Source organism: Cryptomeria japonica, chromosome 3, assembly GCF_030272615.1.
Source record: "Cryptomeria japonica chromosome 3, Sugi_1.0, whole genome shotgun sequence".
Taxonomy (NCBI): Eukaryota; Viridiplantae; Streptophyta; class Pinopsida; order Cupressales; family Cupressaceae; genus Cryptomeria; species Cryptomeria japonica.
The window spans coordinates 686,845,453-686,860,945 of NC_081407.1; the positions used below are offsets into that span (position 1 = coordinate 686,845,453).

General features: G+C 36.5%; 1 protein-coding gene across 2 annotated transcripts; it reads left to right on the plus strand.

The window, feature by feature from the left end:
* Positions 1-570: 570 nt before the first annotated feature.
* On the plus strand, positions 571-10,166 carry LOC131874666 (extradiol ring-cleavage dioxygenase-like). 2 transcript variants are annotated; one of them, XM_059218526.1, is made up of 4 exons: positions 571-757; positions 860-1,122; positions 2,991-3,364; positions 9,751-10,166. In XM_059218526.1, the coding sequence occupies exons 1-4, from the start codon at positions 709-711 to the stop codon at positions 9,941-9,943; spliced, it is 879 nt and encodes a 292-aa protein (XP_059074509.1). In that variant the 5' UTR covers positions 571-708; the 3' UTR covers positions 9,944-10,166. The 2 variants fall into 2 exon arrangements, with proteins under 2 accessions (XP_059074509.1, XP_059074508.1); XM_059218525.1 differs by having other exon boundaries at positions 591-1,122.
* Positions 10,167-15,493: the final 5,327 nt, after the last annotated feature.

Here is a 15,493-nt window from a genome sequence, read left to right on the forward strand (position 1 = left end):
TTTGTTAGGGTTGATTTTTGCACCACAAAATTGACCTAAATAAAAATACATTACAATATTGATCTTTTGTTCTTCCAAGTCAAAGCCCTAGTTATATTGATCTAATAACTTATCAACAATGATCAAAGACAACATACAAATATGTAAATATGTCTTCTATTCCTAAATATACAAATTTTCATGTAATAATAAATGTTCATATGTACTTTGAGTGATAATTCAAGTTTGGAATAATCTGGTTGTTATCTAATGAAATTAATTATTACATAAAGACTAATTATTTATTTATGTATTAATTATTAAATAAAGACCAACCTACTCAAAATGAATCTAAAACCAATATAAAATATAAAATATACAATTTTCACTATTAAATTAAACATCTAGCCAATATTCAATATATATATTCAACTATATTTATTAATTAATTAAATTCAAACATGAATGTCAGTTAATAAATACGGTCAAATCTACATCCAGAGTGCTGCGTGGAAAATATGATTTCAACGCTGTCTGCGTAGAACAAGTCATCCCATAAATTCATTGTACGTGGTCAAAGCCTCCCAAATTGATATGATGTAATTGCAAGCAAATAAACAAAGTCTCCCTAAATTTATCACAATCCAGATAAACACAATAATATACATTTCCCTAAATATATATCAAACCAGATGTTCACGCAACAAACCTGTTTACGGCATCAAATTTATGTCAGTTGGACGTCTCTTCACAATCAAGCCATGCAATAGATCTCTGAGTATGGTTAAATCCCGCTCTCCCTCACCAATTAATCAGATTTTATTATTTTGTTGCAGAATCCTTGTTAATCCATTACTTTGGGTTCTCCTATTTTGTTCAGCCCTGCTCCAGTTTGGAAGAAAACAACAAATGCAAATGGCCATGATGGACACATACTTCATTTCCCATGGCTCACCCACTTTGGCTATAGAGGACATTCCTGCAAGGCAGTTTTTGCTGAATTGGGAAAAAGAACTACCACACAAGCCTAAGGCCATATTGGTTATTTCTGCTCATTGGGATACTTCTTTGCCCTCTGTCAATATTGTCCCCAGAAACAGCACAATTCATGATTTCTATGGCTTCCCCGAAGAAATGTATAAGGTATGTCATGTTTTTCCAAATGTAGTTTCAAGGCAAGGCTTGAATTTTGTTGGAGACTTTGGAATTTAACAACCATGGAAGGTTTTAGACTCTTTTGGAAATTGAATCTATTTATACTATCAAATTTTGAGATTTTTCATCGACATTTCTAATCACACTCTGTGATTCCATCACCAAATGTGATTCCATCACCAAATGTGATTTAAAAATCTCATATACAATCAAATTAAAAATAACAAATTGAATAATTGAATCTATTTTTTTCAGGTACTGATGTATAATTTTGATATTGATGTGGGTTAGTTGAAGTCGCTGAATCATTATTTAATTTATTGCGAAATGTGTTCTGATCAAATAGCCAGAATTGTCATGTTTTTGGGATCCATTCCATTTCTTTATATTTCTGCAGTCATAGGACCCCATATTTCGCAAGGTGTATTCATCGTTTGGCAAGTGCCCTAGATTTAGTTTTCTGATCTGATTATATATTCTAGGTCCGCTGTTATGGACATTCCAATCTAGTTGATGTTTTCCGTGATCAGTAGTTGCTTTTAAGATTGTTTTCTCCTATTGGTTTTGGGGTGCTGACAATCAGGACTGAAGCACTATCATCATGCCTCTATCAGGCAACCGACTATCAAACTCTGTCAATTGGATAATCGGTTAGGTTCGGACATTGCCGGCACCATGAATAGATGTACTTCTCTGGTCGAAGCACACTTAGCTTTAGAATTTTAAGGGGATTGGGTTATCGAACACAATGATAGCACGTACTCCGTATGTGGAATGTGTGCTGTGAAAGGACTTAATTTGGAACATGTATGATATTTTCAATTAACATGCCTCATGTTCTTCATTGGATGAGCTGGTTCTATTACAGATTTGTTAAGCTCCGTTTTTTTTGAGGTAGGGCATTTTAAGAGTGGGTGGAAATCTGACAGAAATAGGGCATATCGAGGTAATGCTTCTCTTCTACATCTTCATGATTGTATATACTGTTAGAGCAGGTGATGCATAAAATTCCACAATCTAGTCATTGATTGTATCGGTCTGTATGGCCCGAATTCATTTTTCTGATATAGGTAATTTCAGTGCATCAAAGACTGAAAAGAACAGGGAAAGGCAGTTTCATTGGCAGCCGAGTTTATAAAAACTTCCCTGTATTTATATTTGGATTGCAAAACAGTCTTTTTGAATAGACAGATCTTCAATGTATATATTTAGAAAAGCTGCTTTTGTGCATTTAATTTGTTTAAACGAATGTATGGTTTATTTCAGTTTGCTGCTTCACATGGAGTGGTCAATGCCTTTTTCTTTTTTTTTGTATTGTAGTGAGCTATATGTGAGACATGCTATTTGACACCTTGTTCTAGCAATGGAGAAATCTTATATATTTATTAAATTCCTTCAGGACGAAGATAGACTATCTCGAAAGCGGGTTCATGTTTTCTTATTTAATTAGCGGTTAGGATGCAAACTTGTCTCCTTTGATACTGTTTTCATGCAAGTGCTTATTTTATTGTAAATTCTGGAAAGCAGTGTCGAATTCTATTGATGGATTTACAATTTATATGTTGATATTTGTGTTAATGTGACTTCAAAGGTAACTGCAAGCTTCACGACACTTTATCTTTATCTCCATCTCCATCTCTATCTCTACCTAAATATATATTACTAATTAGTTTTCTTTCATTGAGTAAAATTTTGAAGAATGTAGAGGGCTTGTGCAAAAATTGCAGAGATTTTGGTCATTGATTAGGATGAAAGAACTATTCTTGACTTGAGCTTTTTTCTATATATGGATACCATACCTAAGGGAAATCTTTCTTCTTTGTGTTCACGAAGCTTATTATTTTTGTGCCTTGCAGCTTCAATACAATGCTCCTGGAGCTCCTGATCTGGCAAAACGAGTGAAGGAGTTGTTGATTAATTCAGGATTCAAGACTATCAAAGAGGACCCAAGTAGAGGACTAGACCATGGTGCCTGGGTACCCCTCTCTTTAATGTATCCCACAGCTGACATACCTGTTTGTCAGCTATCTGTCCAGTCAAGGCAAAATGGTGAGTACCATTACAGGATGGGGCAGGCCTTGGCACCCTTGAAATCAGATGGTGTTTTGATTATTGGATCAGGCAGTGCCACTCACAATCTCAGAGCTCTGGACTTTCGTAATCCTATCCAGCCTGCCCCTTGGGCTGAAGCATTTGACAGCTGGCTCATGGAAGCTCTAGTCAGTGGCAGGTATATATATGCTCCGTTTCTACATACATTTTTTCATACTTATCTATTTGTAAACATTGTAGCTGGCACAATTTTGGCCTGATAGGCCTTCCGCACCTGTGCTATAATATCACTATTGCAATACATAGATTGAACATGCTTTAAGATTATTGTTATGTGAAAAACTTGTTCTGCTTCCAACTTGGAAAGCTTTGAAAATAGAGCACTTTCCAATTTTGAAATTAATTAAATACAGTACAAGATTAAATAAAGAAAGAACGTAGAACATAGGAATGGAAAGCCATTGCAATAAATTATCAAACCAAAAACCAGTGGCAATCATTCATTATTCAATAATACAGATAACATATGAGGTGGTTTAACAACCTTTCAACCACCACATGAGCACCCCTTTGTTAAATCGGTGTGGTTATCGAGTAATCATGAGATAATAACTAAACATAGGGTAGTAAATACAGTCCAAAGCATAGATATATGAGCATGTATCCAACAAGCCTCCCTTATTCCAAAGTCAAAGTAGACTTAGGATTAGCTATGAGATATGTAAACATGACAAAAATCCTCCTTGTAATCAAAAGTTTCAAATCACAAGCTACAAAGGATGAATCTTTGCAATAAATCCATCTCACCACCATGTTACATGTTAATTTTAAGCAATCAGATGTTAATTTAACCAATTTGATTATGATCAGACTGTGTATAAACAGTAACAGCAATAGAACACAAAACACAAGAACAGTAACAGCAATAAAACACAAGACACCAATACCCTGGGAAAACCTCCCTCCTGGAGGTGAAAAACCCAGCCTTTAAATGTGATATTATCTCAAATATAGACAGTTTACAAGGCAATGACTTATCTCAGATTGCAGTTCAAGAAGTCAGTGATGAATGCAGCCCTTCATTAACAGCAGATGATAAGGCAAAGCAGCAGATGTCTGGATCTGATTTGCACAAGAGACCTTGAGATGAACTTTGACAACTTCGCTACAATCAACTTTGCATAATCGCCTTGCACAAGTTTGCATTAGGAAGGATCGCTGCTATGAGAGCAGATAGGAGAATATAAAATGATTGTATGTTCAAATGACTTCATCTTGGAGTAGTTATATATCAACCTTAGGCGCTAATCATCCTCAAGCCGACTTGCATCAATAATGTTATATTGTTATTGTATATTTCCCACATTGGACATTTGGGTCCAGCCCAATAGTTATTTAATTGCCTTTGCACGTTACATTTTGGGCCCAGCCCAATGACACATTGCATTGCCTTTCCACGCTACATTTGGGTCCAGCCCAATAACACATTGAGTTGACTTCCACTTTACATTTTGGGTCCAGCCCAATGACATATTTACATAAAAGATAATACAAGTGTATTTTAATTGTCATTGACAACATTAAAATACAATAGGTATCCGAGCTAGCTACTATTTCAACACTCCCTCTTAGCTAGGGAGGATAACTGTCACATGTCATGATCCATTCATGACTTTCATCTTCCATTGCCCGCAAGAGTGAAAGTATAAGCTTCATAGAGTATACCTGCAATAAAACACATAAATATCATGAACTCATTTCATGATGTCCATCTTGCATTGCCCGCAGAGGATGGACCCACCTTGCATTGCCCGCAGAGGGTGGAAGAGGTCTTACACCTCAGCCTTCTCCCAAAGGAGGACACGTTGTCACCTTGCATTGCCCATAGAGGGTGACTCCACCTTGCATTGCCCGTAAAGGGTGGAAGACGCAAATTGAATTGCAATCAATGTTGTGTTCTCCACCACTCCAAGCTTCTCTCTGAAGTACTCAAACTTCACTCGAGCTAGAGGCTTGGTGAGAACATCAAAAACCTGTTCATCAGTGCTGATATATTTCAGCCGAATGGCACCTCTTTGTGCCACATCACGAATATAGTGATAATGAGTTTCCACATATTTTGACTTGTCATGAAACACGAGATTATTAGATATTTTAATACAACTCTGATTATTACAATGAATAATAGTGGATTTCCAAGGTTGTCCAAACAACCCAGCAAGAAGCTTGTGAAGCCAAACTGCTTCTCTAGTTGCCACACTTGAGGCAATGTATTCAGCTTCTGCAGTACTTAATGCAACTGAGGACTGTTTCCTACTGGCCCAAGAGATCATAGCGGAACCCAAACTGAAACAGATTCCTAAAGTGCTTTTCCTGTCAGTAACACTTCCAGCCCAATCAGAATCAGAGTAGCCTTCCAAGTTGATTGTTGTGTTGATTGGATACTTCAGCCCATAGCCAATTGTTCCACGCAAGTATCTCAGGATGTGTTTGGCTGCCACCAAGTGAACATGCTTTGGCCAGTTCATGAATTGGCTAAGTGCACTCACTGCATAGCAAATATCTGGTGTAGTGTTGACTAGATACATCAAGGATCCAATCAACTGCCTGTACTCTGAGGGATCTGCAAAATCAGAGTTATCTGCATTTATACTCAACTTCTTCAAGTTAGTTTCCATAGGAGTAGACATAGGTTTACAATCCATCATACCAAATCTTTTCAATATATCAATGGTTTATTTACCTTGACTTAGAATAATTTCATTAGGTCTTTGCCAAACTTCTAACCCTAGAAAGTAATGCATTAGACCTAGATCCTTCGTTTCAAATTCAATAGCTAATTCTTTCTTACACCTAATGATGAGACTATCTTCACCAGTTAGAAATAAATCATCAACATATAAAACCAAAATTAGCATTTCACCATTTAATACTTTAAAATAAATGTTAGGATCAACGTCATTCTTATAAAATCCTAAACTAACTAAGTACTTATCAATTCTTTCATACCAATCTCTAGGAGCTTGCTTGAGGCCGTAGAGAGCTTTCTTCAATCTACACACATGAATCTCTCTATTATGAGTCTCATAACCTTTAGGTTGTTCAATATAGACTTCTTTCTCAATAATACCATTAAGGAAGGTAGTCTTTACATCCATTTGATATAATTTCCAACCTTTGGCTGCAACAATAGCTATAATAGTTCTAATAGAAGTATATCTAGCAACAAGAGAAAATGTTTCTTCATAATCTATGCCTTCCTTTTGAGAAAAACCACGACCTACAAATCTAGCTTTATATTTCTCTATACTACCATCAACAGCATATTTAATTTTAAACAACTATTTGGAAGAAACAACAGACTTACCTTTAGGTCTAGGCACAACATCCCAGACATCATTCTTGATGATGGATTGATACTCTTCGTCCATAGCTAACTTCCATGCTTGTTGGTTCATAGCTTCTTCTATGCTGGATGGTTCAGCTTCAATGATGTTGCACATCATTGCAACATAGTTAGGGAGCTTCTGAGGTCTCTTACTTTCTCTGAAAGTGCCACTAGGAGATGCAAATTTTTCTGCATCTTGAATTGTAATTCTAACCCAAAGGCATATTTTCTTGCTAACTGCAATATCTCTAGGTCCATCAGTTGGAACTAGAGGCTCAGGAGGATCATCATGCTCAATAGGTTCAAGAGGCTCAATAGGCTCCCTCTGAATCTCAAGGTTAGTATCAATATCCATATCTTGATTATCATTAACTTCTTTATCATTATCAATAAGAGAACCTTTAGATTTCTTGAAAGCAATATTTTCTTCAAAGGTGACATCCCTACTTACCTCAATGTACCTTTGACCAGGAATGTAGATGCGAAATGCCTTGGAAGATTCACTATATCCAACAAGGATACCCTTCTTCCCGGAAGGCTCTAACTCAGTCCTCTTTTCTTTGGGAACATGAACATAGACATGACTTCCAAAGATCCTTAGGTGGCTGATATCTTGTTTGACTCCTGTGAAAGCTTCCTCGGGAGTTCTGTTCTTCAGGACACGACGAGGACATCTATTCTGAATGCAAACAACAATCTTGGATGCTTCAGCCCATAAGAAGATTTGCAGGTCCTGATCGTGAATCATAGCTTTGGCAGCTTCAACAATGGTTCTATTCTTTCGTTCAGCTACACCATTTTGCTGAGGATTGTAGGGAATGCAAAACTCCCTCTTAATTCCTATTTCTGCACAAAAGTCATTGAAGCTACTTGAGGTGTATTCACCTCCATTATCAGATCTTAACACTTTAATCCTTTTACCAGACATATTTTCAGCTAGAGCTTTAAATTCTTTAAACCTACTTAACACTTCATCAGATTCTTTAGATTTTAGAAAGTAAATCCAAGTCTTCTAGAAAAATCATCTATAAATGTAACATAGTATAGAAATCTACTAGGTGAAGGAACAAACATAGGTCCACATAGATCAGAATGAACAAGTGTTAGTTTTTCTTTAGCTCTACTTTCACTTTTATGAAATGGACTTTTAGTGTTCTTACCTAATGCACAACGTTTGCAAGCATCATCATGAGATTGATTAAGTTTAGGCATACCTGTAACCATCCTTTTAAGTGAAGGAAGTGCCTGATAGTGAAGATGACCGAGCCTTCTATGCCATAGCTCACTAGATTCAGGAGCTTCATGAATGAGTGCGCGAATGGGGTTAGTTGAAAGTTTATACAAACTATCATATCTATTCCCAATAACACGAGTAGATTTAATACTAGATTTCTTAGGCCGTGCAAGTACTTTACCCTCAGAAAATGCTATTTGATAACCTTTATCTTCTAGGGACAAATAAAATATCACTAAGATGCAAGGACATACTAGATTCTAAGTTTAAAGAAGTACTACCAAAGCCTCTTACTGAATACTGTGCACCATCACCAATTACCACATGAAGATTGGACTCCTTCTCCATCAAGTCTGAGAGATGCTCTCGATATCCCGTGATGTGTCTAGATGCACCACTGTCGATCAACCAAGTGTTGCTATCGGTTGGCACATTGTTGGACAAAGCAGAAATGAAGAGATAGTCTTCATTATCCTCTGAGTTTGCAACTTCATTCAGGTTGGCCTCCCCTTGCATGGGCGAATTCTGACATTCTTTGGCATAATGTCCAAACTTGTCACATTTGAAGCAAACAACACGTGAAAGATCCCTTGGCTTCTTCCTTGAATCGAAAGTTGGAGGTCTGAAGTCTCTATCTCTTTTGAAGTTGTTCTTCTTCCAATGGCCTCCCTTCCTTCTAACATGTTGAGATGCAAGCACATGTTGATCTCCTCCATGAGAGCCTTTATGCATTTCTCTAGCAGCTAGTCGTGACTCCTCTTGAATGCAATCTGACCGGAGGCAATCGAAGGAAGGGAATTCAGCTCTTCCACTTATGCTTTGAATGAAGGGATCCCAAGAGTCAGGAAGACCATTCAACGCAATCATGACAATATCCTTGTCCACAACCTCGCTTTCAATGACGCTGAGTTGGTCCTTCAATTCTGAAATCTTCATGAAGGACATGACTGAATCTCCTTTGCATCCCAAGCATAAGTATAGTATATATAGGAGCTAGCACTTAGTTTATTATCATTATGTTGCAAATTTTGTTCTTTTGGGGGACTTTTGGAGGTTAACCCCTTCAAAATGGCTAATTATTCTCAAGTATTTGCAGCATATTTTCTCTTATATTCTTATCTTGTGCAACTTATTTCATTACAAACATCTATTTTGCCTATAGTTGGATCATTGATTATCTTGCCACCACATTGCAACTGATCTTGAAACCTATTAATCTTCTTTTGTAGCAACATATAATGGATACAAAATTGCATGAAAATAGGTTTGTACTGTTGCCAACATTCTGTGATTAATCCTACTTCTTGTTGATTGCTTATGTTTATTTGAAGGGGTGATATGACATTAGTGTATGTGGTTGTCATGATTTAGAGGCAATAAAAGAAATATGGACAAGATCACTCATTCACACAAGTCCAAAACATGTACCATAAAAAATTCTTCAAAGTACAAAAGAATGTTTGTCGGGGGTTGGCCTTGGACCATGACTAAACAAAAATAATTTTCACAATTTTTCTTCTTATATCACCAATTACACCTTATTTCTTGAAACATCCTTGTCGCTGAAAAAAAAGATCACTTTTTGGCTTATCATTCCAAAACTATTTTCTTTACTAACCAAAATAAGAGAAGTGAGTTTTGAATTTCTAACCTCTTAACCCCACCTGATTAAATTTAACATTTGATCTACCCACAATTATTTGTTCTAAAGACAACAAAACTTTCTCTTAAGATTCTTTTGTATGAAGGGCGAAAAATTAAAAATTAGTATTTAACATAGATAGTGTCACTCAAGCATTATGGTGGGCTGTTTCCTACCGTGGGACATTTGTAAACAAGTTATAAAGTAGGATTGCATTTTATTTTTCAATACTTTAATATTGCCAATTGGCAGAACAGAGATTTCATTTGAGTTTATCTGGAATCACTTTGTCATTTGCAGGCATGATGAGGTTAATCGATTTCAAGAGAAAGCTCCGAATGCAAGAATGGCTCATCCATATCCAGACCATTTTTATCCACTCAATGTTGCCCTTGGAGCAGCTGGCGAGGGAGCTAAAGCTGAACTCCTCCACAATAGTTGGAGCCTTGGCACACTTTCATATTCTTCATATGCTTTCAGGTCTACAAATTAATGGGTTTAAATTGATGTGTGTCATGTGGGTGTCAATAATGGTGTTTCTTTCGATTTAACTATCTATTTGCAGCATGTATGGTGGTGTTAGTGCAATATAACTCAAAAATCTAAATGTATTGTACTTCATCAAGCCCTGCTCAGTGTCACTGTAATCTTTGAAATGGAGTTTTGTAATCCGGACATGCTTTACATAAATAAGGATTCTTTTGACCATTTTAGTATGTTGCATCGAATCATTGACACTTACAGGCCCTATATTATTTCTAATTATTTTCCATATTTGACTGGTCTGATTAAGATTGGATATATGCTAATGATATGATTTAATATTATTAGGAGTGATTTGACAGTTGTGCTTGAGTTCAAGATTTAATACTGTTTTAATTCATATATGACTTGAGATTACAGCATTTTATGGAAGTCAGTATGTTCGTTGTTATTTATTTTGATGTTGGACTTCTAAAATGTGACCAATATTCCTTTTTCTTTCTGACAATGTGTCACTCCTTTTGACATCTGTATCTCAAGATGGGGTGGGGAACAGAAGTTCTAGGACTAGGGAACTAACTGATTTCAGAAGTGCTGCTTCAATGATCAGATGTTTTCCCTCATCTGTATTACTGAGGAGGCCAAAGCAAGGAGATACAAAGTGTATTACTGCTGTATGGAAATCTGCAAATCATTTTTCACAATTCCTCAACACTTTCTTGCAGACAGACTTAGGGATTTGGATTTTCCCCACATGCTGGTATGATCCCAGTGTATTTCTATTTTAAAATATTGTCTTTGTATTAAAGTTTATCATTATACTATAAATCTCTTTCATGTTTGTAAGATTTTTTTTCCCAGATGTAACTCATAATGCCCCTTTGATGTATTTACTCTTTAAGATTTTCTATGCAGGGTAGGGATACCTATCCAAATATTCAATTTGTTCACCTCCTTTTTTTTTTTTCTCATTCTCCTATTTTTTTTAATTTTTAAAAATGATTTCCAGTGTTGTCTTATCCTTTATTTGCACCCTCATAAACTTCAGCACTTTGAATTTAAATTTGAAATAAATTTATGCTATTAAAAAAGGTTTGTTAGTCGTGTATAAGTAAAGATTTTGAGGTAATTTTCACTCAATTGGTGAATGTGCTTCCAATTTATTCTCATACATCACTCTTGTAATAGTGAAAATTCTATACCTTGCACTTTCCCCCTTCATTTGGACTTGCTTTGATTTGCTTATTCCTTATGTAATGACAAGTGCACAAGTGAAAAGATTATGCTAAGAGCTGAGACATAATCTGAACCATACCTGATCCTAAATGCATTTATTCTCAAGGACCACGTGATGCTCAATTTACTCTTTTCTTGCTCAAATTCAAATCAATAATTTGCGACTCACTTTGATTTGGTTATTCTTCATAGAATGATAAGTATACAATTGATATGATGTCTACTAAGGGTGCACCCAAACCCTACTTGATCCTATTTCCACTTATTCCAAGGGAACTATCTTGATCCTCGATTTGCCCTCGTCTCACTCAAGTTCAAATTTGTAATTTGTGGAATTGACCTCAAGTCAATTTTGTGATTTGAAGAAATGAAGAAAAACTCTGAAATTTGAAATTTAGATTTGGGGCCAACTCAACCTTTCCAACTAGCCATTGTGTGCAAATTGGAAGTGCAAAACATTTAATTTGCTACTTTTGGAATTGTATTTAAGGGATAATCCTATTTAATTTCCAAAAGAGGACCTGGCACTTAGAAATCTAGTTCATATTTGAATAATCAGATGTTGCATCAACATATACAACATTCTCTACATGGCTGATTATTGTTTTCAATCTTTTCCAAAATTCATTAAACTCACATTTTAGGGGTGTTGGTGTAAATAGTGACTTTATCAAACTAATTAGCTTATAGCATATGTAGAGATAGTCCTATTGTCATGTTCTTGTCATGACACTAGACCGAAATAGTGAACAAATCTTAATTACAATCTGGAAATTTTCTTACAATATGTAAGACTTCACAATTTCCCTCTTCCAGCAATAGTCATAGCAACAGTCATACTCTACAGCAGGTCGTGTTTCATAAGTATTATTACACATTGGATAATGTTGATATTCCCTCCTCTCCTAAGGACAGTGATTCCCCTGAGCAGCAGTAAATGATTGATTTAGTATAAAGAGGCGATTTGAATTAATAGTAGGAAACGGCTCAATAAGTTTATCAAGCAATCCAAGCCAGGATTAGTTAAAATAAATAATAATGATGAAAGGAGTGATTTAGTCATGAAGGGACATACGATTGGCAGCCAAGAGACACTTCTCATTCCAGTGGTCATCACCTTAAGAACCACTCCAATGGAGGAATATAAGACAACAACACCAAGCAATTATGCCAATTAAGAAAGGCACCGATTAAATCAGATTTGGCTTTACATAAGATATTGAAATACACAGCATTCGATCCAATACTGCGTTGTGGTATGAGTTCTCTATATATGGCATAGTGAATATTGTATGTATGTATCTGCACACTGTCATTTATGATGCATTGCTGTTTAGATTGCTTAACATAGCATAGTAAATATTAATTGTATTCGCTCATTTCTGTTTCATGATATGTTGTGGTTTGTCTGTTCATGCATAATACTGGAATTCTTTCTATGTTCTGAATGATTATTAAAGTCAGACATGGTAGAGGAAATGAGGGATTACAAGAGGGGTATGGTGATAGGGTACTCTTCTAGGTATACCACCTCATGGTGGTGACCAAATGGTCCCATGAGGCCAAGGGGGTACAAAGGGTACTGCCTTTGGGCTTAGAAGCGATGGGCTTCCAAGGCACCTTATTGTGAATACACCTCATCCCTCTAGCATGGTGAATTAACACACCAAGGAGTTCAATCGTCGGAAGTGGGAAATGGATGGCAAGATGATGAGGAACAGTTGTGGGACACCTCATTGGGTACACCACCTCATATGGATGGCACAAGCCACATGAGGCCAAGAGGGATGGTATATCCGCTCTTGGGCCTAGGTTAGAGGATCCAAGTTACCCTATCGAGTCACCTTATCCTAGCTCTTCTATGGTTGAACTTCCTCAAACGTATTTAAGATAGCTTATGATTAAATTGATATTTTTGCTATATGCTTAATGATTCCTAATTAAGGTCTTGTTAATGAATTATTGTTGTAAATGGTTTCTAACCTATTTTGTAGGGCTTCAATTAGGTGAAAGATATCTCTAACCCCACTCTTGTTTATTTGGAAATGGAGATTTAGCGCTAAATTAGGGCCATTCCCAAATAGGGGACATTACAAATGGTATGAAAGCAATATCCTACCAGCCTAATGTGTAAAGATAAGTCAATTGTGCATTCTAGTCAATGAGAAGGGATCTACATGTGTGAATTCGCGTGTATACTTCGTGTCTGCATATATTCATGTGTATGCTCCGTGTTTTTGTGTATGGTCCATGTTTGGCATGTCTACTCCATGAAAATCTATGATTATTGTAATTATATTCCTATCATCATGAGAATTCTATTATTAGTTGATCTAGAATACGAGAATAACAAGAATGAACCAAAGAGAGATGAATTTAGTAAGAAAGAACATTGCATTTAAGGTCATAGATGTGTGTCATGCTTCTAATACTCTTCTCAATATATGGGAAGTTTGCCCTTGCTTTTTATCGAAAGAGATGTCCATAAGACCAACCAAAACAATTCTTATGATTACAATTGATGAGAGAAAACTTGTCTTAAAACTATTATTGCTTGAGGACAAGCAATTTTGGGAAGGGTGGATTGGCATGTTCTCGCCATGACACTAGACCAAAATAGTGAACAAATCCTAATTACGATCTAGAAATTGTCTTACAATATGTAAGACTTCACAATTTCCCTCTTCCAACAATAATCATAACAACCATACTTTACAACAAATCCTGTTTTGTAGTACCCCTCCTCGATCAGACTCTTTTTGTATTTATGTTTGACTTCAGTTGACTGTTCAGTGAAACATTATTGTATATTGATTCAGACTTCATGCGATGTTATTTAATGCTTTATCTAGATTTGTGGTGTATGCTTTCATGCAGTATCTCAGTGCTTGTGATTAATGTTATTTATATGGATCATTATCATGGACTGACACTTTTACCTTATATGTGCGATGTGTTATTTATATGTTGCGTGTTTGCAAGTGTATGGGATGCGAGGGGATGATTTTCCTTCACTCACTCCGGTGAGACAGGGAACGTCACGATTCTCCTTCATCAGTGTGTGTGTCGTGTTTGTTTATATATTTGTCTGCATTTGTGGTTCTTTGATGCAGGACATTGCAGGTACTAGTACCAAGTAGGTACGGGGTATCGACTCCACCTGGTTTCACAGGTCTGAGCGTGCCCTATACCTCCGATGGGAGTGGAGGAGATAGTGTTGGACCCTAGCTTGACCCGCAGTTACACTTGTGTGAGTGTTGTCAAATGGTCATCTTTTCCATTTGACCGATATGCGAGTCTAAGTGTTTTAATGCTTTCGTTTTGTGAGTCGTCGTTTGATCATTCCTCATTTTGTGTGCTTTCGATTATTTGAATAGTCATTTAATTGAGTGGATGATGCTATTTTTGTGTTGGCGTAATTAGTTAATTATTATGCTCTTGAGATTATTGATTTAATTAATAAATGATTGCTAGAATTAAATGGTTAAAATGGCTTATTTTATTGTGCTATAGTTGTATTATTATTATGTGAAAGGAAATAAGTAATTGCCTAGCCATTTAAATGTTAAATACTTATGTCGAAAGAAAGTAATATGGAAATAGAAATGAAATAAAATAAATAAGGGAGCACATACTTGATTGCCAAAAAATACATCCCGGAAATGGAGTGGGCCTGGAATCCTCAAGGTTTCTCCTTAAGACTTCAGGATCAGAGATCTAAATTTCAAGGACCCCAGAGAAATCAGAGCTTTCGAAATCCGTTGAGGACCCAAAATATCTTCTCCTTCCAGGACTCCTCTACGTGACGGTCCATCCAGACAGCCCCCAAGAAACTTTCGAGCTATCAGAGGAATCTTAACTCTCAACGGCTTCATATGAATCAGAACCACCCACTCGAGAGATCAATCCTTCCTCACTGGTCTGGCTTTGCTCAGCAAGCTAATAATAAAAAATCTTAGCTTAACGATACAGTGAAGCATCAAAGCTTGGACTCTTGGGCAAAGAAAGTAGCAACTGGTCCAAATAGTATCCCTATTTCAGCTAGGGATCAGAGATTTGCGCCTCCTAAGAAAACCCTATCTTTCAACCAACATCCTCACCGCCAAAACTCGCATGGCCGCCCCCAGCTGCAACCTACAGGGGTCCATGAGCCTTGGGCTTCAAAAAAAATCTTTCCCTCCGTGGCACACTCCTAACTTTGAGTGCAAGGACCAGAAATGGAATAGGAAATCTATGGGAAGCAAATTGTTTGTCCTTTCTTCAGACTCCCTGAATCCTAGGATTGCTCGATTCAAGGAAAATGTTTTCTTTGCGAAATGGTGTG

Bases quoted from the DNA above. Each gene is read 5' to 3' on its own strand.
- LOC131874666 (XM_059218525.1), top strand. From the start codon at position 709: ATGTCAGTTGGACGTCTCTTCACAATCAAGCCATGCAATAGATCTCTG. The intron at 1,123-2,990 runs GTATGTCATGTT...TGTGCCTTGCAG, and splicing joins TCCCCGAAGAAATGTATAAG to CTTCAATACAATGCTCCTGG. The intron at 3,365-9,750 runs GTATATATATGC...TGTCATTTGCAG, and splicing joins GAAGCTCTAGTCAGTGGCAG to GCATGATGAGGTTAATCGAT.